Source organism: Stigmatopora argus, chromosome 7 (assembly GCF_051989625.1).
Source record: "Stigmatopora argus isolate UIUO_Sarg chromosome 7, RoL_Sarg_1.0, whole genome shotgun sequence".
Taxonomy (NCBI): domain Eukaryota; kingdom Metazoa; phylum Chordata; class Actinopteri; order Syngnathiformes; family Syngnathidae; genus Stigmatopora; species Stigmatopora argus.
In genome coordinates, this window is record NC_135393.1 from 8,122,018 (window position 1) to 8,145,521 (window position 23,504).

General features: G+C 38.0%; 3 protein-coding genes across 11 annotated transcripts in view; all 3 read left to right on the forward strand.

Moving 5' to 3' along the window:
* The first annotated feature begins 1,574 nt into the window (after positions 1-1,574).
* Positions 1,575-6,370, forward strand: LOC144077489 (solute carrier family 22 member 7-like). 3 transcript variants are annotated; one of them, XM_077605271.1, is made up of 10 exons: positions 1,575-2,086; positions 2,990-3,093; positions 3,173-3,327; positions 3,399-3,567; positions 3,637-3,760; positions 3,842-3,951; positions 4,163-4,377; positions 4,443-4,551; positions 4,624-4,830; positions 5,875-6,370. In XM_077605271.1, exons 1-10 carry the CDS (start codon positions 1,712-1,714, stop codon positions 5,903-5,905), a joined length of 1,599 nt encoding a protein of 532 aa, XP_077461397.1. In that variant the 5' UTR covers positions 1,575-1,711; the 3' UTR covers positions 5,906-6,370. The 3 variants fall into 3 exon arrangements, with proteins under 3 accessions (XP_077461397.1, XP_077461396.1, XP_077461398.1); XM_077605270.1 differs by having other exon boundaries at positions 4,443-4,830; XM_077605272.1 differs by lacking the exon at positions 5,875-6,370 and having other exon boundaries at positions 4,628-4,779.
* A 751-nt stretch (positions 6,371-7,121) lies between these two features.
* On the forward strand, positions 7,122-11,193 carry LOC144077740 (solute carrier family 22 member 7-like). Its single transcript, XM_077605688.1, has 10 exons — positions 7,122-7,502; positions 7,587-7,690; positions 7,904-8,058; positions 9,033-9,201; positions 9,277-9,400; positions 9,496-9,605; positions 10,261-10,475; positions 10,553-10,661; positions 10,774-11,009; positions 11,091-11,193. The coding sequence occupies exons 1-9, from the start codon at positions 7,122-7,124 to the stop codon at positions 10,982-10,984; spliced, it is 1,578 nt and encodes a 525-aa protein (XP_077461814.1). The 3' UTR covers positions 10,985-11,009; positions 11,091-11,193.
* A 1,059-nt stretch (positions 11,194-12,252) lies between these two features.
* The window catches only part of LOC144077099 (myosin-10), a 46,424-nt gene continuing 35,172 nt past the window's right edge, over positions 12,253-23,504 (forward strand). For all 7 annotated transcript variants that reach the window (XM_077604567.1, XM_077604571.1, XM_077604569.1 and 4 more), the window contains exons 1-4: positions 12,253-12,389; positions 15,985-16,369; positions 18,118-18,274; positions 22,933-22,960. In XM_077604567.1, coding sequence (XP_077460693.1) covers positions 16,025-16,369; positions 18,118-18,274; positions 22,933-22,960 — 530 coding nt within the window. In that variant the 5' untranslated portion in view covers positions 12,253-12,389; positions 15,985-16,024. The remainder of the gene's footprint in view (positions 12,390-15,984; positions 16,370-18,117; positions 18,275-22,932; positions 22,961-23,504) is intronic.

Here is a 23,504-nt window from a genome sequence, read left to right on the forward strand (position 1 = left end):
TGCAAGTGCAGTTGTATGCATAAGTAAGATAATGGATTTGTCTTTTTTGCGAGGAGGTAACGCAAACAAGTGTCACGCCATCTGTTTGCACAGTGTTTAACCAATAGAATATTGCTAAATGGGAGTTCAATAGTCCCCCAAGGGCCAAATGAGCAGCTTCATTTGCCCAGAGAGTCCTCTTGAAATTCCTGTGTTGCATTCAGGTGATTAGCCAGTTCTTGCATAACCGCATCCTTTCCGATTTGATTGTTCCTTCTCCTTGCGTACAAATGTGAAATTACTTAGTGAAAATCCAAATTATGAATGTGAAATTACTTAGTGAAAATCCAAATTATATTAAGTAAAAAAAAGTTAATAAATATATTGGGTTTATTCTGAGATGTTAGTATATGTTCAGTAAGCATTTTAATAGGTAATGAAGCTATAAATTAATTTGTGCTTTATGTTGGGACAAAGTAAGCACAAGGACACTTTCCCCCACAGCTGCTTTCGAGGCCAGTTAATTGTTTTCAGGACTATTGACTGAACAGGAACACCTTGTTCCAGGCCGAGGATGTTGATCAACAAGGGACTCATAAATTGCTTTGACTTGGACTCTGGCAGATGGCGATAATCGCATTATTGTTTAAAAATACGGCTGCTTTGTTTACCTTATAAATAAATTATTATGCTTACTTCTGCAAATTCTTACAGTTGTTTTGGTTTCGATCTACCATGAGATTGTTGTGGCAGTTGTTTTTTGACCTTAAGGGTGTTATTCAGTTAGCTTATGTAATTGTTTTGAATCAGATTACATTAAATGTTTTGAGTATGGCGCGACAAAATGGACAGCGGATACCGGTTTTCAGAATCCTCCTGGATGAAGATGAATCGGGAGTGATTTTCACTTGCAAGTTGTAACCAGTGTATGGTTAAAGATGTCTCCATGTTGATTAAATTGTATTAATAATTAATCCATCAAAATATAACCTTCCCAGCATACAATTAAAACTATTAAACATTTGCAATCAAGTAATACTAAGAGACACATTCTTTTTTTATTCTGAAAATGCAGAGCACAAAACAGCAATTAGAAAACTAGACATCAAGTTTAACACATCACCCCAAAAATATAACAAAAATCTGATTCAAATTATAGTTATACATTTCAATTGAAAATACAGCAAATGTAATACCTTAACCTTGTATCCCGGATAGGCAGAGTAGAACAGGGTCCGTCCATTGCTCCACTCTGCCTAAGGTACGCCCGTCAAGTGCCGTTATTTTTAGGGGTCTATCTATAGCCCGAGTCCCAATGCCAAGCTTAGAGACCTCGGAGTGATCGATAAAACTTTCGTCCGCTCCACAGTCGATCAGAGCGGTGATGCTGTGAGTTCCTCCCACCCAGGAAAGAGATGCTGACAGCAAAAAAAACGACAGGAGGATTCTCCAATAGCCAGGCTCACCATGACCTCCTGGTGGCTTTGTATACTCCTTGCAGGCAAATGACTCACACCAGGCAGCACTTGAGTCATTAGGGGCTGGGCCTGTGATAGGGTGTCAGGCACAACCAGCCACCAGTCTAGCTCGTCTGGGGGCTGACAAATAGGATTAAGGGTTCAAGACGTGTAAATATTAACTTAGCTATGATAAAGCTTAGGGCTCAGGGCTGAACGCACTTTACTTCCATTTATACGGGAGCTCATCTCAGTGAGTCCAGAAGCCAATCAAAATGAAATTTGACAACATACTTGCAGAAATTGGTGGAGTTGGAAAATTCCAAATGAAGTTAATCTTGATCCAGGTCCTATCTCGAATCACGCTACCTTGTCACTTCCTGCTGAATAACTTCATGGCGGGGGTCCCCTCTCACCACTGCAATATCAGCACACTGGATAACCTCAGCATCTTTTCAAATTTGACCTTGGAACAGAAGCTGGCAATTGCTATTCCGACAGAGTTGGATGGGAGTCCGAGCTCCTGTCTGATGTTTTCCGAGCCTCAACATCTGCACCTTTTGAACAGCAGTGAGAAGCCATCTATTGTTCAGTGTCAAAATGGATGGGTGTACGACCATCAAGATTTTAAATCAACATTGGCAACAGAAGTAAGTTATTTTTTGTTTAATTTGTGATCCAATTTATATAGGAAAAATAATCACAACAGATGTAACTTTCATGGCAGTTTTAGATTTGGAACAAGTTCAAAACCACCACACATTAGATACCAGATATATGAAAAAAACTCAGAGGTTTTTATTTTTTAAATCTTTTTAAAAATGACAAATATTTATTCAAATTAAAGAGTCGAGGAAAATACGCCCATTCTCATTGCCATGAATGTGTTTTGCAGTACAACTTCATGGTGGAAGTTGTGGGTAATTTGGCAGCGAAACAAACAAAAAATCATGATGCCCAATAGTTTAATGCATTACTGGAATTAAAAGTGCTACTAATTCGCAGTCAAATGTGAAAAGGAACAAAACCCTAGCAGCTTTATACACGTATTGCTTAAAGAATAAAGACATGATGAAGATGATCTAAAAATTTTAGTCTAATGCATGTCTCAAAGTGGCGGTCCGGGGGCCAAATCTGGCCCACCACATCATTTTGTGTGGCCCGGGAAAGTAAATCATGAGTGCTGACTTTCTGTTTTAGGATCAAATTAAAATGAAGAGTATAGATGTATGTTAAATTTCCTGATTTTCCCCCTTTTTAAATCAATAATTATAATTTTGTAATCATTTTTTTCTGTGTTTTTAGTTCAAAAATCATTTTGTAAAATCTAAAAATATATTTAAAAAAGCTAAAATAAACATTGTTTTAGATCTATAAAAAACTGAATATTCTGGGCTTTTATCCAGTTCTTTTAATCCATTTATATAAAAAAATCTAAATATTATATCTAAAATGGTCCACGTGAAATCAAGTTGACGTTAAATCGGCCCGCGAACCAACCAGAGTCTGACATCCTTGGTCATCCTAATGTAACATCATTATTTTCTCCATAGTGGGATCTTGTGTGCAGCAGGAAAGGTATGAACAAGGCAACGGCCACCATCTTCTTCATTGGTGTCATGCTAGGGGCCCCTTTGTTTGGATATCTTAGTGACCGGTAGATTGATCTAACTCAAGTTTTATGGAAACTCAATTGTTGTATTCCAGTAAATAACATACTACTTTTCTGTGTACAGGTTTGGCAGGCGACGGATGCTCTTGGTGTCCTATTTGACAACTATGACATTTGCCGTGCTAAGTGCACTCTCCATGTCTTACGCAATGTTTGGAGTAATGCGTTTTTTTACCGGGATGTCCATTTCTGGAATAAGTATCATCTCAATAGTCCTAAGTAATTTAAGTCATATTTTCATATTTCACTACATGGGTTGGCTACTCTCTCTTATACAATTCTCTCCTCAGATTTTGAATGGTTGGGTGTGGAACAGAGGACTCTTTTTGGAATACTCTTCAGCTTGGATTGGACACTCGGAAACTGCATTTTAGTTGGAATTGCATATATGGTAAATGAATGGAGACTGCTCATTCTGGCTGTGACTTCACCACTAATACTGTCTTTGGTTGCTTGGAGGTATTGAAGGTGCAGCGTTTGCAATATGTAGGCAATTATTTCAAGGTGAGGCAATGTTTGTATGGTCAGGTGGCTTCCGGAGTCCGGGAGGTGGCTCGTGGCTAACGGAAAGGTGAAGGATGCCCATTATTATATCAATCAATGTGCAGAAATGAACAACAGACGCATGTGCATGGACTCCATCACCACAGTGGTAAATTTTGACTTAATTTTCTTTCGGTTCAGTCAGTGTTGAGATGACCCGTAAGGCTACGTTTCCATCTTTGCTTTGCAGACTTTACTGGAATCTCTTGATAATGACACAAATGACAAGAAGTACACTTTTATTGATCTTTTCAAGACAAAAAACATAAGGAAAATTGCCATATGCTCTGGGATTGTATGGTAATTTTTTTTTATTTGTAAACTCCGCAGAATACTTTGTCTCTGAGCAATTCATTGATAAAGCGGGTATAAAGGAGCTCAAAGGTTGCACCTTGTTGAATTATTAAAACGGTTAGTTTAAGATTCCTGGAAGTGAAATAGAGTGTTTTGTGTAGATTTCTGCGCAACTCTCCAATGAGTCATTGAATGTTTTTTTTTTCCCTTCCCGCAGGTTTGGAGTGGCATTTACCTACTATGGAATAAGTCTGAATATCAGCGGGTTTGGATTAAACCTGTACCTGACTCAATTTATCTTTGCATCAACTGAATTGCCAATGAAGTTTGGCCTTTATATCTCATTGAAAAAAATTGGGAGAAAAATTGTTCAGGCAGGGACCTTGCTTTTGACTGGACTCTTCCTTTTCATCAATATGTTTGTCCCAAAAGGTAGTAAAGCGTGGTGTTATACATATACTGTAAACAATCCGATAAAATGTTGAAACTTCCTTTAGAGAGGTGGATCATTCGTACAATTTTCGGAGTCCTGGGAAAAGGTGTGTCTGAAGCGTCATTTACAGTCATATTCTTCTACACAATTGAGTTATATCCTACAGTTATACGGTTAGTCCGCAAGAAATTGAGTCAACTATTTCTGGCATTGCATTACATGAAACGCCTTTTTTTTGTATCCAGACAGAACGGCGTAGGCTACACGTCTTTTGTGGCACGGCTGGCTGTTTCCATATCTCCACTGATTATGCTCCTTGAGGATATGTTGCCTCTCCTACCCGCCATGACTTACTGTGGAATGGCGGTCGTGTCTGGTTTAGTGGCATTACTCCTGCCAGAAACACGAAATACCAAAATGCCCGATTTTATTGACGATCTTGATAAACCAAGGTAATGTGTTGAAACCTCTTCTGGCACTCGTGCTCTTTTTTTCTGCGTACTTACAGTAGCTTAGTCTCACTAACTCCTAACAGTTTCTTAATGGTAGGCCAGCTGTCTCATGGTCGATGAGATTTCTGTAGACGTGGGAAACATCTTAACAAAACATCATCCATATTGTAACCAGCTATTGTAAAAATTAGACACTAGGCACTTAAACAGCGTACATGCCTACAGCATCTGAGAGTCGGCCTTTTTTTTAGTAATTTAATAGTTATTTAGTTAAAAAAAAGGTCAATCGTTCTAGGTCTGACAGCTGTGCTTTTCTTTATGCTTTTTTAAACAGTTTTGGTTGCAGTATTCTAAACCGTCAACCCCCACCGCACAATTTGTCTATTTATTTTGTTCTTTCTAAAATTATAATACTCCTGAATAAACATTGGAATCATTCCTATTTCCTTCATATTTTTTACCTAAGTCTACAGTGTCTTGTGTCTGTCTTGCTACTGCAACCAAGAAATTTCCCAAATACGGGATGAAATAAAATTCTAATCTAATCAAATCTAATATTTTATATTTTAAAATAAAAATCTAATAATATATACAAGTCCTGTGTTTGTTTTTATTTATTTATTTTTAAGAAAAACAAATCTATATTTCAAGAAATTGGTAGTGTGCACAGTGTTGGATTGGAAAATTAGTCTACTTACTATAGAAAAGTAAATAAGACTATTTTCCTTCTCCCTTCTTTGTTTGCATGTCACATTCTGATTTCCTTCTTAATTCAGGCAATCACAGTGTATGAAACAGTTAATCTGTTTCATAAATAAAACCGTTTCCAGCTGTACACATTTAAATTGGAAAAATACAACTGTCCCAAAGATTCTCAGGTAGAGACAAGTTGTGATGAGCAAAGCAAATAAGGTCCGGTGGAAAATGTATATATACATAAGGATTAAATACAGATTTTAAAAAAATGTCATATTGTTGTATTTTTCTGAACTAATTATTCCATGCATGAAAGTACTAATCAACATCCTGTGTACTACATTACAGGGAAAAATTAACACCAAGTAATGTGAATTAATGAAGAATGGAATGCATGGTGTATACCATGCTCAAATTCTATTCAGTATGCCCAGGAAGGAAAACAACTCTGGAACTGCACATGGCAATAAAGTTTGAATACTCAATAACTGAACTTGTCTTTTGACTGGACTGGAAGAGACTGTAACCTGTAAGAGATTTTAAATTAAGTCAATGATTATGCATATGTTTGAAAATTATTACAATTGTGGATTAGATATGAAAGTGTTGCGTCAGAGGTATTTTTTTAACGTGTTTGGGAATCTGGAAATAAAAATGCGTCTGTAAAAATGGAAGATGTACATGTTGAGCGTTGTGGTATTATTGCTCAGTAAGAGTACGATTACAGAAGGATTGTTCGACTTGATATTATGTATTTTATGTCAGTCTTGTTTTGGCGACAATGTTACAAATGGAAGATAAACAATTTAAAGTGACCCTCACATGTATGTTTTGGGAATTTGGTTAATAAATGACAAAAGAATGAATAAAAAATAAGACTATGAGTAGTACATGCACACGAACTCCACTTTTGTGATGTTTGTTTGTTTGATTGATTTGATATGAACCCTAAACTTTTCAACTGAATAGTAGTAGACATTTGCTGAAAAACAGTAAAATCTAGAAATTCTTTCAATGACTAAAACTGAAAATCATTCATTTTGCATCTGTTGCATGGTTTAAATGACCGAGAAAGAATAAAGCAGTTTCCCTGAAAGGGAAGTAAATTTCGCCTTGAAAAGGGTTATTTTTTTATTTAATGAAGCTGGATTTCACAATACCTCACACTTTCTAAAGAAACCTTTGTCAGTCATTATCCAGTGCTTGAAAGGAGACAAACTTTAGTCCCAACTTGTCGCACTTGTGCAATAAGTAAATAAAATATTATCTGTGGACAGCTTCATCTCCCTGGCCAATAAATAATGAGGAAAGGAAAGTTTTTCGTCAGGTCATTTATTACATTGTTTTCTTTAAGGTACGGTTAGGTGAAAAATTCTTGTAATGTATAATTGCAACAAGTACCCAACAGCAACTGGCAACTCATTTATTCTTAAAATAGATCACCTGCCAAATTGTGTGTTGATGCAGATACAATATTGGACTGTTCTCAATATGTGACCATGTTGTCACAGATTCTCAGAAGTGTCCAGTAACCAGGGCTCCAAGATACTTTTTTCTTTGCTTCTCGCTGTCATTGCAACTATCCTACGTTCAGGATGAAGTATGATGACGTGTTGTTAGAATTGAAAGGCTTTGGGCCTTTTCAATTAAGGCTAATGCTAATGATGGCGATTCCTCGTCTGATTTTGCCTTTTCACTTTCTGCTGAACAATTTCATTGCGTTTGTTCCTTCTCACCACTGCAACATCAGCGCTTTAGATGTTGAAACTGTTTTTACGGATCTCTCCAGTCAGGAAAAGCTCATTGTCAGCATTCCAGTCCAGGAAAATGAGAGTCTGAGCTCTTGTCAGATGTTTGCTGAGCCTCAATATCATCTGTTGCTGAACTCTTCTGACATTAATGTGCTACCGACAGTGCTTTGTAAGAATGGATGGGTGTACGATACCTCCACTATGAGGTCTACTCTGGCCACCGAGGTGAGTTGGATCTCTGTTTCCCTACAAAGTTTCAGCCAAAACCTTAATTGTCGGTCGAATAATTGATTGCAATTGGATCTGCAGTGGGATTTAGTTTGTGAGAAAAAGAGACTGAACAAAACTACAGCCACTATCTTCTTCTTGGGGGTCATGTTTGGTGCAGCAGTGCTGGGCAGTCTATCTGACAGGTCGTTTAGATTTATGTTAATTGTCTTAGAGGATGTATAAATGTTTTTGTTTATGCTAAAATTGAAAAAGCAAACAATCAAGTTTTTGGCTTTGTGCATTGAATTCTTGGACGCCTAGCTTTGGAATCTAAGTTCCAACTTTTACTTTAGCAGTAAACAATACGGGAATTCTTTTGGTATACAATTTTGATTTTTTTTCTCTCTCTCTGTCAGATTTGGCAGGAAAACCATGCTCTTGGTGTCATATCTGATCACCGCAATCTTTGGATTCGCTAGTGCTCTGTCAACTAATTTTCCCATGTTTGCAGTCATGAGGTTCTTTACCGGCTTTGGAAGTGCTGGAATCAGCATAATCACCATTGTTCTATGTGAGTGGATATGGGAACTAGCTAATCTGCTGAAGTCATGTTAGATTTGTATAGTAGTCTTTTTAAAAGCCATTAATGTGGAGCCCTTAAAGCTGGCGTCTCGTGGGTCACATCATTGTTAAGTGTTCCTTTCAAAGGCCAATATGTCGTCCACGATTAATCTACATCTACTATAGGAGTTGTTTTTAGGAGACAAAAATATTTTCTTATACATATATATTTTTATTTTTAATCATTTGTACTTATTTACATTTTTATTTAAAACAACTGTGAACAGTGAACCCTTTGTTGCGGGTGCGGCCACAGTTATTAGGCGTCATATTCATATCTGTTGCGTCCTCAGATGTTTCACATAACACTGCATTGGCTATAACATTAGACTGGGTAGAGTAATCGAGCTGTATTTGTCGAAATTTTGCCCAATGCTAAAATAGCTTCACCATAGATCCAACCAGATCCTTCCTCCCATCAGCTGTCAGGCTCTTTAACAAGACAAATGGCTGAATGTTAAGACCAACCGTATGTATACATGTACATCTATGGGTATGTATGTATATGTATATATATATATATATATATATATATATATATATATATATATATATATATATATATATATATATATATATATATTTCAGCAACACATGTATTTATTTATTCATTCATATATATATATATATATATATATATATATATATATGTATCAACTTATTTATTACCTACCTATTTATGTCTAAAATGTATTTTCTTGTGTCTGCATTCTCACCCTCTGTCTACTGTGACAATGAAATTTCCCAAATTCGGGATGAATAAAGTTATCCAATCCAATCCAATCCAATATCAAAATGCTCTCACTTGTCCAAGACATGCATATATATGTCCATGAGACATGAAGGGTTTTTTTTCTGTCCCGATTGTAGACTGTGAAGCAAGCAGAATGTTCCAAAGTGATGCTAAGATGTCTTTCATTGTAGGCATAGAGTGGGCGGACATCAAACGTCGTACTTTGGTGTGCATTTTAATGAGCATGGACTGGAGTCTGGGCAGTTCGCTGCTCGGTGCTCTGGCCTACTTGGTGAACGACTGGCGTTATCTGATAGTCGCGGCAACAAGTCCCCTCTTGCCGGCAATCATTTGCTGGTGGTAAGGCGTGAATCAGTATTGAACAAGTAAAGCATTACTACCATAACTAAAGATGCATTTTATTTGTCTATATAGGTGGCTTCCAGAGTCTGCCAGATGGCTGATAAGCCATGGGAAGGTGAAGCCTGCTTATATATACTTGAGGAAGTGTGCAAAAGCAAACCGCACGGAGCAGTTCATGCACGACCTAAAACCTGAGGTGCAAACTCTCGTCTGTGACTTAAGCGAGACTGAAGCCATTTTTTTTTTTTAAATGAGTAAGGAATTATTTTTGCTTTGCCTCATCCCCTGCAGGATTTGTCAAAAATAACTGTGGTAGAAAATGAAAAAAGAGAGTATTCTATGGTGGATCTGGTGAGGACTCCAATGATGAGAAAACGGACTGTAATTGCTGGCTGTGTGTGGTATGTATGGCTCATGCAAGGTCTTTCTTGTTGTCCCTTTTAATACATAACAGCGGCAATGCTAGGGTCGTCGTGTTATATTTCAAAAGATCAATACTTGTCGTTTCTGTTGAGATTTTGAGTTTCTTGTGGCAGCCCTCATGGCCCCTTAATTGGCCTGACTTTCTTGCCTTGTTTTGGGTGAATATTTTTGTCAAATTCTGAATTGTTAGACCTTGGACTTCAAATTTTCTGCTGTATTGTAATTCCAATACAATGTATTACGAACTGCCCAGCAGCTAGAGTGGTTAGCACGTCGGCCTCAAAGCTCTGGGGTCCTGGGTTCAAATCCAGGCCGGTCCACCTGTGTGGAGTTTGCACGTTCTACCCAGACCTGCGTGGGTTTTTTTCCGGGTACTCCGGTTTCCTCCCTCCAAAAACATGCACGGTAGGCTGATTGGACACTAAAAATTGCCCCTAGGTATGAGCGTTAGCGGGAATGGTGGTCCGTCTCCTCGCGCCCTGCGATCGACTGGCCACCGATACAGGGTGTCCCCCGCCTCAGGCTCGGAGTCAGATGAGATAGGCTGAAGCACCCCCCACGACCCTAGTGAGGATAAGGCGTTTCAGAAAATGAATGAATGTATTACAAACTGATCTCTTTTTCCATTCGTAGGTTTGCAGTAGCTTGCAGTTATTATGGAATAGGCTTGAATGTCTCCGGATACGGCGTGAACATTTTTGTCACACAGTTGATTTACGGAGTCAGCGAAATACCAGCAAAGCTTTTCTGCCTTTTTACTTTGAACAAAATTGGACGGAGGGTCAATCAGAGTGGTGGACTTCTTCTGACTGCATTGTGTTTGTTTTGCAACGTACTAATCCCATCCAGTAAGTGACTGAGAGAGAAAAACGAATTATCTGGTCAGTGGACATGAGAATGTGTCTCCTGGATATCTTATTTTCAGACATGGCTGCATGTCAGACAGCAGTGTCCGCTGTGGGAAAGATGTTTTCTGAAGCAGCTTTTACGGTTTTGTATTTGTACACATCAGAACTCTACCCCACAGTAATGAGGTCAGTGAAACAAAACTACAGTGATACCGTCACTTGCCCAATTTACAGTTTTTTTTAAGGGGAGGGGTTGATTTTATCTAAAAGTTGTGGTTTCTTACATGTGTTGTCACAGGCAAAATGGTTTTGGTTATTGTTCCTTCCTGGCCCGTCTCGGTGTGGCTATATCCCCTCTGGTGGCTCTTCTTGACGAGGTGTGGGTTGGTCTACCAAGACTCATATTTTCCATGATGGCTTTAGGTGGGGGTTTGTTGACAATGCTTCTTCCTGAGACAAATAATGCTCGCCTCCTGGAGACAATTGAAGATGTGGAACAGAGAAAATAACTAAGTGTGTGGTTTACAGTCAGAGGTATAATGTTAATTTTTCAAATGACTTTTTTTCCATGCTGATCTATGTCTAACATTAATGTTCCTTTTGCAATTTTTACAGAACACCTAACAAAACCTCCTCAATAAGTTGTTCTTCAATAATTTTATTGATCATACAACAATGTGTTTCATTCTAAAAGTCAATAAAGATTCTGAAACAGAAAGTAATTGGATCTGTGATTCTGAATTCACAAGACTGATAAATCAATGAATGACAATGACTGTTAAATATTTACTCTTCTTGAGCTCAACAGTTATAAATAAGCTACCCCCAAAAACAAATCATTATTATACATAGGTTTTTGTGATTAATATATGGAAAACAGTCACTAAAATTGACTATTTATGCTCCATTTAGGTCCCACAAAGTAGACACATTCCCATTTATATCAACTGTTTGTATAACCATTTACCCATTCCCACGTATGTATAATTTAGAATCATCAGTTTAGCTACCTTCCCCCTTTTTTTTTTTTAAATAATCATCTTAATTTGTGTTGAACTTAATCATTCATTTTCTAGACCGCTTTATACTCACTCGGGGGGTGCTAGAGCCTATCCCAGCTGACCCGGAGTCAGCTGGGATAGGCTCCAGCACCCCTTACGACCCTAATGAGGATAAAGCAGTTCAGAAGATGAGATGGGAGATGAGATATACATACATCATGCATGATATACATACATCATGCCATTTTAAGGGTATAGGTCTTAACTTTTTTTTAAAAATCTAGTGCCAAAAGTAGTCAATTGCTCTTAAAGGGTTAATGATCATCCTTGAATAGCTGTCCACTGATGTTACCACAGTCTCTGAAAGGGTTAAGAAGCTTTGACGTGTAACGTTTCCCTAATTCAACAGAGGGCGCCATTTAAACATGTTTTGGTTAAAACAAACACCATATAGTAGTGTCAAATAATAAACAAACAAAATAACCTGCAGACACTACTACATTCTGTAAAAATCGTTCAAAGGACCAAATAAAAAATTCAACTTGAATCAAAATTTAAAATAAACTGCAGTATTAAAACTTGGAGGATGAGGTAAAATAGCTACCGCAGGAGCATCCACCGCCCATCCGCAGTGTCACCAACCAGGAGATGGAAATCGCTTTTAACCAATCGCGGATGAGTATGTATTTACAAGGACCAATCAGATCACGAATTTGCTTGATGGGCGTTTCTGGCATGCGACCATTCCCTCTGGGCCGGCCAGAGTTTGGTTGAGAGGCACGTGCCAGGTGGTGGAGTACCACTGATGAGAGAGCGGCCGAATAAAGAAGAAGCGACTCTTTTACCTCGTATTAACCTTCCCCGCGGACACTGATAAACGCCACAGCAGGATCATCTTCACCCGCTGCGTGCGGTATGTGCTTCAAGATGGACCTTAAAGTATTTTTTAACCCCCATCCTTGGCGTGGATAGCAGTGGCGTGAGTCAACTGTAGCTAGCGGATTATTGTACTGTGACTTTTCAATGGTGGACGACCAAATGCTAACCACGTCGCTACATTTCATCAAAACGCGTTAGAATTAGCTTTCCGATGATGTAGTCCAGGAATAAATGCACGTTTTTTTAGACGATCCACGAGTTTTAAGCCGGTGCGGTCATTGTCTGCCTTGGGTTTATTTGATCCCCAGGCAGACGTCTTTAAGCCGCCCACACCCATGATGGAGTTCAGGTCTCAAGCAACACGAAACAGAAAATCAGATCTCCTCGCAAGATAAATCTGCAATTTCTCTGTTAATGTTTTGATCATACTCTCAAGCAGATCACCGTTAAGTGCAACTTTAGTTGGTTCGTGACGTCGGTTCATCTTCTTGACCACTTCAACTTGAAGCTAGCCGGTTAGCAGATAAACAGACAGTCCAAAACATACAGTTGTACATTTAGATCTTTTTATGATCAATATAAAATTATGAGAATTCCATTGTTTTCAGGCGGTCGTCACTACAGTGGGCAGCTATTCCATTTTTTCCATATATAAAGATAATAAAATGCCTTGAAACAAAACACTACATTATCTTTAAAAAAATAAAGTGAAAATATGAGACCAAGAATAGAAAATAACTTGTTTTATAAAGGGTAACCAAGTCGCAGACATTGGTGTTGATGTTTTGATTTGTCTTTAAGGGATTTAACCTAATGAGTGACATCATGATGGAGACTCAGTGGGGTTCCTCCAATGTTTTAGCAGCGACTGTGCTGGCAGGATTTGTGTGTTTGACTCTTTGTCCAGTTTAATGAACCTCTGAAAAAGCATTATGGACAGTAGCTCTCTTGCTCATGATTCATATTTTGACCTCGAACAAAACTAAAATTAATGGTGCACCCATGATACTTTGACTTTTAAGTCCACATCAACTGAAATGAATCTTGTGAGTTTCATTTGTGTATTTATCTCCAAGACCTATTGAATTAAGATGTGTGATCCCATCTTAGGGTAGCTCAGTTGTATCACTCATTTTGGCCCACGAATAACTCTGTACGCCTTGGGGCATACAAAGTAGAGCTAAGGGGATGCAGTCACCCACAGCAGCCACACTGATCCCCCCTCCCCACTATTATTCTGTGACCTGACCCACATTTGTGTCCTACAGGCGCTTGCCGGGTTCAAGCACGGGACCTGCTTGTGGGTTCGACATCTCCCAGCGTTCGTCAGTAAATCTTCTCCCATGTGACATGCAGGCTCACTGCCCGGAGAAGTTCTTCCTAGTCAAAGGAGTCACATTGAATCATCGACTCAAATATTTTAGCCCCTTGCTTAATCACGGTTTAATCTCCGCAACTTCACTTAAATACAGTGGTACCTCGAGATACGAGCTTAATTCGTTCCGGGACTGAGCATCGAATGTTGATATTCTCGTAACTCGAACGAACGTTTCCCATTGAAATGAACTAAAAACAAATTAATTCGTTCCAACACTCTGAAAAAACACCAAAAACAGGATATTGGATTGGAAAAAATGTTTTATTTCTTCTAATTCGCCATCTATTAACAAAGTAACACATAACTAGTGGTTTAATATTACTAAAATGTGTTTAGTAGTACTAAAATTATACGGATTTCGAAGGGGGAGAGAAAGAGAGACGGACAGAGACGGGGCAGCGCTTTTTGCACGCTCGTTTCATAACATAAACAAATTTAAATGAACTTGGATTACGATGCAGACACACTCAAATAAGTTTAATCTAACCTTACACTAAACTTAATTCTAATTTTGTTTTACATTTTTATACCTTTTTTCTGCCAGCCGGGTTTGCTGTTTGCCCCGCCTCCACCTTGACTTTAACTATCAATGGATGGGCTGGTTGCTTTTGTATTCCCTTCAAAATATTCCGAAAATGATGCACACAAATGTTCTCACAATAGGATAACGCATGACCACTTGCCAATGAGAAGTTATATATACTCCTCGTACTAGCGATCGCTCCGCCATTCGCGCTGATTGACGGGAAAATAAACACTGAAAAAAAATGCAACGCTCCGTCCAGTGCTCGTAGATATCTGTTATACACGAAAGAGATGCGGCAAAAAAGACAGTGGGCTAAAATCATAAACACCCTCTCATGTCTTGGCCACCTGGCTTTCTCGTATCTCGAAATTTGTCTCGTATATAGAGATAATTATTTGCTCGAAATTTTACTCTTATCTCGAAATGCTCGTATATCGGGGTGCTCTTAAGTCGAGGTACCACTGTACATCCATATTTACACATTCTAATTGCATATATTTCACTATATCGCAGGAATTTTCTGACATTTTAGGAAACCTACGTTTTACTGCTGCTCAGGTTCTATCAAAGACAACCTCAAACTTTTGAACTGTCTTGTATTTTACCAATTCCTTCCTTCTCGTTACTTAACTTTTATTTTTATGGAACCTGCTTTCATTTGCATATTAGTCTATGTGGGGGGGGAAAACAAGTGTCACTGATATACTGAACAGTGCACCTCTATTTTCTTGGTCTTTTAAATAAAATGTAGGGCCGTTATGTGTAAGAGCATTTTAAACTGAAGCTGAGGTTTTATTGGTGACTCAGCTGCAGTACACGTAGGATGGTTATGTTCAAGGATGGAGGCGTGAGGCATTAAAGGTCAATGTAGGAATGAATTGGTTGGTGGATTTACTTAAGCATAAATTGTTGTGGTTTTTCAAGATCGATACCGATTATTAGTAGTTAGAAGAGGCCGATATTTATTAAGATATATATTGAGGATTTATACAACTTATGTTGATGTATGTTATTGAATGTACAATTCAACTTTATTTGTATCGCAGTCGATCAAAGGTTAACACTTGTACCATTTCTTAAATCTTTCTTGATACTTGTTGAGTATCAGCATCAGATAACTCGTGTTTTGTTTTGAGTTTTTTTGTGGTTGAATCAGAGGTTTCCTTCCACCCATTCACTTTCCTCGTCATTTATACCAGAATCCAAGTTATGTTAGGAACAACACTTATATTGTCACAATATCTCAAGAAATGTTCAGTTACTTTTTCCACATAAAAAGTTGACTCCTGTCATTGCAGGACAAATTAATTGATTTATTATTGTAGAGCAACATTACGTTTGCTTCTAGGTTTTTTTTTATGTTTTTCTGCTAAAAATCACAAAGATTGTGCATTTTTTTGTCTAATCGGAAATTTACTGTAAGAATTGATGACTGACATCTGGGATTACTTTGAATGCATCTTTGGTTTATTGTTCATTATTGCTTAAGACGTTGCTGGTAATAATTGAATTGCAACTGATTGAAAGGGCCGACTCAAACCCAATTATTCTCCTGACACTTTCTGTGTTACAGTCGGCTCCTTCAAATATCCAACCGTTGATGACTAATAATTAGATTTTATGACTAAATCTTCGATCTTTTCCCCCTTAGTCTCATTTTGAAACTTCTAATAGAAGTGACACTCCAAAAACTACTTGTACTAATATTTTGTATCTTGGCTGCAGGTACCCAAGTAACGAGGGTCGCTTCTTGTAGCCACCAACAATGTCACAGAGGAGTGGGCAAGAGGATCCAGAGCGTTACCTTTTTGTGGACCGCGCCGTGGTTTACAACCCAGCCTCGCAGGCGGACTGGACCGCCAAGAGGCTGGTATGGATCCCGTCAGAGCGCCACGGCTTTGAGGCAGCCAGCATTCGTGAAGAGCGCGGCGAAGAGGTGCTCGTGGAGTTAGCAGAGAATGGAAAGAAGGCATCCGTCAACAAAGATGACATCCAAAAGATGAACCCGCCCAAGTTTAGCAAGGTGGAGGACATGGCCGAGCTCACTTGCCTCAACGAAGCTTCCGTACTTCACAACCTCAAGGACCGTTACTACTCCGGTCTCATTTATGTAAGTAGTTTTGTCCTACAGAGGTTACGAATGTCTCCTTTCTTATTGACCCCAAATTTTGGCCTGAAGGGATGGGTGATGTCAACAAGTCTGCTTGTGATTATTTGGGGAAAAGTGTGTGTGTGCTAGTGCTTTATTGGTTTCGTGTTCAATATATGGCAAAAAAAGCAGCTTCAGTAGGCACATGCATATTGCTGTGGTGGTCCCAAGATGATAACATGTTTCCCTGTTTGGCCAAGTTACAGTGCTTGGCTATCAAGCACACCAAGCGAAATTATTTTTCTCTGTTCTATCAAGAGTAAGCGAGGCTTCTTCACCCCACCCACATCAATGCGCGGATATTGTCATATTTTGCGGCTATTGTTGGTGCACTGCTTAGAATTTTTTTTTTTTTGTAATTACAGTACCAAGATGAAATGTGACATCGTCTGTGGGAAAAAAATTGAGAATAGCTGATTCAGATTAAACTGATAAAGATGAGACAAAGATTAATGATCTCTCCCTTGCAATTTGAGAGAAAACTAAGGCTGTGTTGCTCAGCATTTCATAGACATTCAGTTGTATCCCAGGTGACATTGGGCGAAAGGCAGACGACACCATAGACTGGTCGCCAATCATCTATTGGGCACACAGACAGACAGACGACCATATGCACTCACAATCATACCGCCACCGGCGAGAATCAAGCCCACGCTTAGCCACACCGAAGTCAGGCGAGTGAGCTCCTACCTCATCAGGCGAATCCCAAGATGTATATTGTTCCCTAATTAAAACAATATTATAAATTGTTCAGTAGAATATATTTTCAGTTGTTGAGAAATAAAAAGGTGCTTTATTGGCAAGTTTCTAGTCAGTGCTGGCCGTCTAGGCAGGCAACCTCTTCCCGTCAGAGGCCCGCAAATCCCTCAATTACCTCCTGGGGTCCACTTTTAAGGACAGCCAGCTGAGTCATTCCAGTCTCCCGACTGCCCGTAGCCCATGCTGGGTCTGTGGCAGTGATCTGTCTGCCTGGCGCTGTGCCCACTGTAGGGGGTCCATCAAAGAGGTTAATGTGTCTCATAATACAGTACGTACTGGAAATTTAGTCACTGCCAGCTAAAAAGGTTTGCATGTTTGCATGATTAAATATGAACAGCCATGTATTATTTCATATCTCAATTAAGTTACTGTATATATCTACTATAGTATGTGCGCCTACTACCAGACGATTTATTTTGGGTTAGTGATAGTGGGGGTGTGCTGGTTACCCCTCGCCAAGATCACAACAAACTTCCCAAAACTATATAGGTATATGTTCAGGTAACCTCAGCATAAGTTCATGCAGATCTTTTTTTCTTTCTTGTTATACTGTCATGACATATCTGCCCTAATTATTAGATATCTGGGGATAATTTACCACCTTAAGCAAAGAGAAGTGTTTATACAGGTTGCAGTCTGTGTACATTGAGTTCTAACACAGGCAAATATATTAATTCATTTTTTGTATTAGTCAAATTAGTCCATACATAAGCAGTTTGTTCATAGCCACCTTATATTTAAAGTTAATTCTAATTATATATATACATATATATATATATATATATATATATATATATATATATATATATATATATATATATATATATATATATAATAAAAATATTAAGTTATCCAATCCAATAAAAAAATTAACATTAAATACAGTCCTAAATTTAGGACTGCATTTAGATTAACTATTTCCTTTGTGTGTGTGTTTGTGTTTTTAATAGACATATTCTGGGCTGTTCTGCGTAGTCATTAATCCTTACAAAAACCTTCCTATCTACTCGGAGAACATTGTGGAAATGTACCGGGGCAAAAAAAGGCATGAGATGCCCCCTCACATATATGCCATCTCAGAGTCTGCTTACAGATGTATGCTACAAGGTAAGTGAACTACTTTTCATTTCCGTAACAAGCTACTTTATTTTCAAATAGCCAATACTAGTATGAACTAGGAATTGTTTTTCACCATCTGCATTCGATTTAGTGTTTGATATCCCCCACACTTATCATAACTTAAAATGATCCCAGTCCTTGCATGAGAAGGTTATAAATAAAATACACCATACCGTTCACATTTTTTAAAAAAAGGCATCATTTTCCTTAGCTCATTGGTAATCCATCAGTGGATACATGAGGATATAGTGTCAAAATGATTTGAGTGCCTAGAAGGTGGAAAGGTGCAAAACAAAAGTAACTCTAGTTACCATAACTGCTTAGCAAATGTACAAACAGGTTACACATCATGTTGATCAAGGCATTAGTTTGGTAGTAGTTCAAAAAACTATGCAACTAGACCCAACTCTATCTGTATATATTTGTATAAATTATATCCAAGTATGTCTTCTCTGATAAACGCCTTATCTACCAAGGTCACACAGAACACCTTAATATAGCTTTATTGATTATGTCCTGTCAGCCCTAAACGTGTTACTAAAGTCCTTTATGCTATATTGCATCTTCAAACATCTTTGTAGTTTGCACACCTGCCAACTCTTTGAGTGAACAGTGACCAACTGAGCTCAGATCAACCAGAACTCAGAGGGTGACCCCATTGTGCCCAACAATAGCCCCTTTGTGCAACGGGGATGGCTTACGAATGACGATGGTGACAATCTTAACAGCTTGTCAGTGCTTTCAGACTTGACAGCCATTCGAGGCAAAACAAACTGTTTTTTTTCTTTGGTTTTCAGGCTAGTATTTTACACCACAAGTTGATTACCAGCCAATTTCAGGCGCACAGAAAACCACTTAGGCTCACAATCCCAGTGCTACCAAGTGAGAATCGAACCCAGAATGCCCGCACTGAAGTCAGGCCAAAAAATGTTGTGGAAACATTAGCTCAGAATATTTCATGTAAAATTTATGAAAAAGTTCCTGTAAAAATGTATTATCTATTATGAATGCCCAGTTTTATCTGCATCTTAATTGTGTCTGTGGAATCCAGGATTAATATTTGTTTTCATATGATGCTAATGTCATGAATGTTTCTTCTAGACCCGCCTCTTAAACCGGATTTAAGAAAAAAACATTTTATTCCCTTGTTATTAAGATGCAACCTGGTCAAGTGTCATGTTCCATTTTGGGACTAAGGACAGAAACCCCCCTATACACCACTATTCGAGCCCATTCTCGGTTGTTTTCAGTGTTTGGGGGAAAAAAAGAGGTTTGTAGGTTGGAGATTAGTTGATGCCAGCTGCTGTGTGTGATGGCCCTGAGGATCTCAACAACCTGATTAATATTAGCGATTATCCATTTTGATAGTAAAACACAATTGGTATCTGTCAAATATAGTCAGTAATTTAAAAAGCCACGCTGCAACTCTTAAATTATGGGCTTGTTGGAATTTTAAAGTTGAGTTGTAAAGTTAAAAAAAATCCTGGAACTTGAATTTCTCTCATTTAATTGGTTTGATTGTTTAGACTTCACCATTATTTTCCATATCAACAGTTCTTATTAACATTTGAAAATGTTTTTCAAATGATGGAATTGTGTTATTTGCCAACAGAAGCCTGGCACGCAATGCCCCAATACTTTGACGGGGTGTTTAATGAGGTGTTATCTAACACGAACGAGTGTGTAACCAAAGCTGTAAAACTTAATGCACATCTGCTGTTGGTTAGTGCCCTTATTTTCTCCAATGACCGAGACTTCTTAGACCCCGAAGGGAACTTTTTGAATAATAAAAGCATGTTGAATGTTGTCCTGTCAACAGTCGTTGGGTTCCTTACGGAGACAAGCAATCTCTGAAGGGTACCAGATTGCAGTAGTGAAAACAGGGGTCTTTCTGTTAGAAAGCCCTTCCTTGACTCTTTCTGGTGTTTAATCGTAGCCTGAGGTTTGCTGTCTGTCAACATGTTAGCCCAATGGAGGAAGGCCAGAGCGCAAATTTGAACCTACAACGACAAGAGCCGCAAGACCATGTGCTAACTAGTTACCCCCCTTCATTTAAGGTGTCAATTGTATAATATTATGAACACCATTCAGTTTGTATGCATCTGTTATTTTAAATGTAGGCCTAAAGGGATAACAATAATCAAAATTAGATGTTCCCTGATAATGGGGTAATTAATTATAGGTTGATATTTTGTTTCTTTATTTGGTTTTGTCAGCTGTGAGTGGTGAGGAGAAATTATATCCAAGTATGTCTTCATGTCCACCTCGCTTTATTTTCCATTTACTTTTCTCCCATCAGTTCTTGGCTACCTCACTGCTTGTCAGATGTGATTGGTTATAAATATATTAAGCAGAGATCTTTTTTTTTAGTTTGCATCAATACCTTGGTCAAAAATTTAAGTCTTGGATTATTTCTTGATAAGTATATGTTAGACTACCAGAAATTCCGTAGGCATTACCTAAAAAAGTTCCACATTTGAAAACAAATACTGAAGATCTATATTCCGTATGTTTCCATGTGTAAAACTGTGGCTGACACACACCAGCGCAAGTGTACTGACACCAGTGCTCTTTGTCATTTTCCCCCTCCAGTCGATAATTTTAATCTATTTACCACTCTAATTTTTGAAACACTGTTGACATTTGTGACAGTTAACTCAACCAGTACCTTCTTCTTTCCAGTAAGTGTTTCTTGATTGGTGGAAGAAGTATTACGATATGAGATCACAGCATTTAGCCTTTTTGAGTAGCTTTATTTTCCCATTTTATTATGGTGTGAAGGAATGTAATTAACAAACTAAATAAACACTCAACTCTATAGAATATAAACTAAATGCCTAAATCCTGTATGATATTGCTGAAGTTTAAAAATCTTTTTTCCCCCTGCTCTCATTGGACCAGTGTTTGGACTTCTTAAAGTATAGTACATAACAGTCGTACCCCTACTAACGAAATTAATTGATTCCAGATTTTTTTTCGTAAGTTGAACATTTCGTAAGTAGAGCAGTACTTTATATGTAAATTCTCTCATTCGTTCCACGTTCCTCACACACCTACCAACTAAACCCTTTAAAATTGGGCAATGTCCCAACTTTGTATGGAAGATGTGAGAAACATTAAAATGAGAGAAATTTATAAGGAAATGATTTAATGTCTTAAAATGAATATCAAGCATACAAAATCTATCCATGTTGAAACGCAGGAGAACAAGAGGAAGCTAGCGGTAGGCAACAGAGAGAAAGCACACAAATACATGAACACAAATTTAATTTGTCACCCTTTTTATTATTCACTGCTGGTTCTTACCTGTATTATCTATAATGCAACAAACAAACGTCGTCAAAGTGGGCGATCGCACGACTCGTGAACACTTTTTCTGGATGTTTTTTCTACGAAGACAAAGTTCGTGGAATTTCTCCAGCATCCACGACAATTTCAAAATACAAAAAAACTGATAAAAAACTGCATTTCCTTTTTGGGGGATTTTGTAACTTGGATCTTGTTTCGTATCTCAAGGCACTCATTGGCATATAAAAGCTTTTGTAACTTGAAAATTTCATACCTACAGGCATTCGTAAGTAGAGGTATGACTGTATATATCTTTTACAATTTATCTATTTCCTTGGAATCGCTTACTAAATTGAGGAAAGTCCAAATAGTATAGGTGAGTGTGTGGTCGCACCCCTCGTCACAGAATTTAACTGTAGGAAGTTCCCAGTCAAATCCCAGGAAATCCAGATTGTCCCTGATTATTCTTTCAGCTATGTCCTAATACAGATGTCTTTCCACTTAGTCTGCACTTTGCCTCTGTCAAATTGTCAAGCTGTCAATGCTTCTACATCTCTCCAATTTGTGACATACACATAGGACAGTCTGTTTTCAAATAAATCCCACTTCAAACGAGTCTCTCTTTCTGCCAGCCATCTATGCTTTAGTAATTATGTCCGACTCAAAACTACAGTTGAGTCACTCACTGCGCTTTAGAAAATGTGGATAAGACACTTCTTTATGTTTATGGAGGTCAAGCAAGATTTTTCTACTAAATGCAGCGAGTCAAGTGATTCCCACCCCCCTCATCTAATCTTTGTGCTACTCAGTTAGCCATAGGACATATTTGACTTCACTCTGTTCTGTGAAGTTTAACGAGATTAGAAGGAAAAAATCTCTCGTTAACAGGCCTGTAGGGCATAACCACATTTTTCTTAGGGGTAAAGCATATAAATGGGAATAAGCTTTTTATTATTATTAAAGAAGCATAGATTTTTAGTCACTATTTGAAAAAATAGTTTGAATAAAATACAGTACATGATTTTAAGATGTACTTTATCTCTCTGAGAAAAAAAAACTGCCTGATTCATGTGACTATTCTGAATGTGACTTTCTAGAAGTATTATCTCACTTTTGCAGTTGTTTGGATTCATAGTGCCAATTGGTAAGGACATTTTAACAAACACGTGAAGTTATCCTTTTATAAAATGTATTGTATAATTTATAATGAAGTGCAAAACTTCTCACGTTTGTCCGTTCTAAAAACTGCTGGTTAGAGTTTACTTAGGCTCCTGTAATTCTATAACCATGTTAAAAAGTATGAAAGACAGACAACTGAGGTTAACTTATTCTTGTTTCTTACATTTTCTTACCCACAGATCGAGAGGACCAGTCTATTCTTTGCACGTGAGTCTTCTACTACCAATTAATATCGTGAAAAAAACTGCAACTATTACACATGAACACATACATTTGAAAGTAGCAGGCATATATTTAGTGGAATCAGGCAGCATCACAATGCCACAACCTTTGCTTTCAAGTGCTTATGACACTGACCAAATCATTTTTGACATTTTTGTCACAGCCGTCTTGCTTTTCTACTATCAAAAAGGTACAGATGACAGAAATGTAGTTTGAGAAAATTCCAAAGTTAAGTCATGCCACAGCCCTGCTCTTCAAGTAGAGGCGAGCGTCCTATTTTGTCCTTCTATTTTTACATCGGCCACAAATACCACACTAGTTGTTCTTTTAACTAACTCGGCTTTTTCTAGCCAACATTTATAATCCAACATTTTGTGTCAGACAGAAATTCAACAGATCTTAAAACGCAGTGTTAAAAAAAGCATTTCATCTTGCAAATATTAATGAAAATGTTTGTTTGCAATAATACTATATATTTACACTGACACCCATTCTCTCACCATTAATAGTCCAACTATTTTCCCATTCT

What these genes read in the sequence shown, in the direction of transcription:
- LOC144077740 (XM_077605688.1), top strand. Translation starts at nt 7,122, where the DNA reads ATGAAGTATGATGACGTGTTGTTAGAATTGAAAGGCTTTGGGCCTTTT. An exon ending in CATAATCACCATTGTTCTAT is followed by an intron (nt 8,059 to 9,032) that starts GTGAGTGGATAT and finishes CTTTCATTGTAG; the next exon opens with GCATAGAGTGGGCGGACATC. An exon ending in GTAATTGCTGGCTGTGTGTG is followed by an intron (nt 9,606 to 10,260) that starts GTATGTATGGCT and finishes TTCCATTCGTAG; the next exon opens with GTTTGCAGTAGCTTGCAGTT.
- LOC144077489 (XM_077605270.1), top strand. Translation starts at nt 1,712, where the DNA reads ATGAAATTTGACAACATACTTGCAGAAATTGGTGGAGTTGGAAAATTC. An exon ending in CTGTCTTTGGTTGCTTGGAG is followed by an intron (nt 3,568 to 3,636) that starts GTATTGAAGGTG and finishes TTGTATGGTCAG; the next exon opens with GTGGCTTCCGGAGTCCGGGA. An exon ending in GACGATCTTGATAAACCAAG is followed by an intron (nt 4,831 to 5,874) that starts GTAATGTGTTGA and finishes ACTACATTACAG; the next exon opens with GGAAAAATTAACACCAAGTA.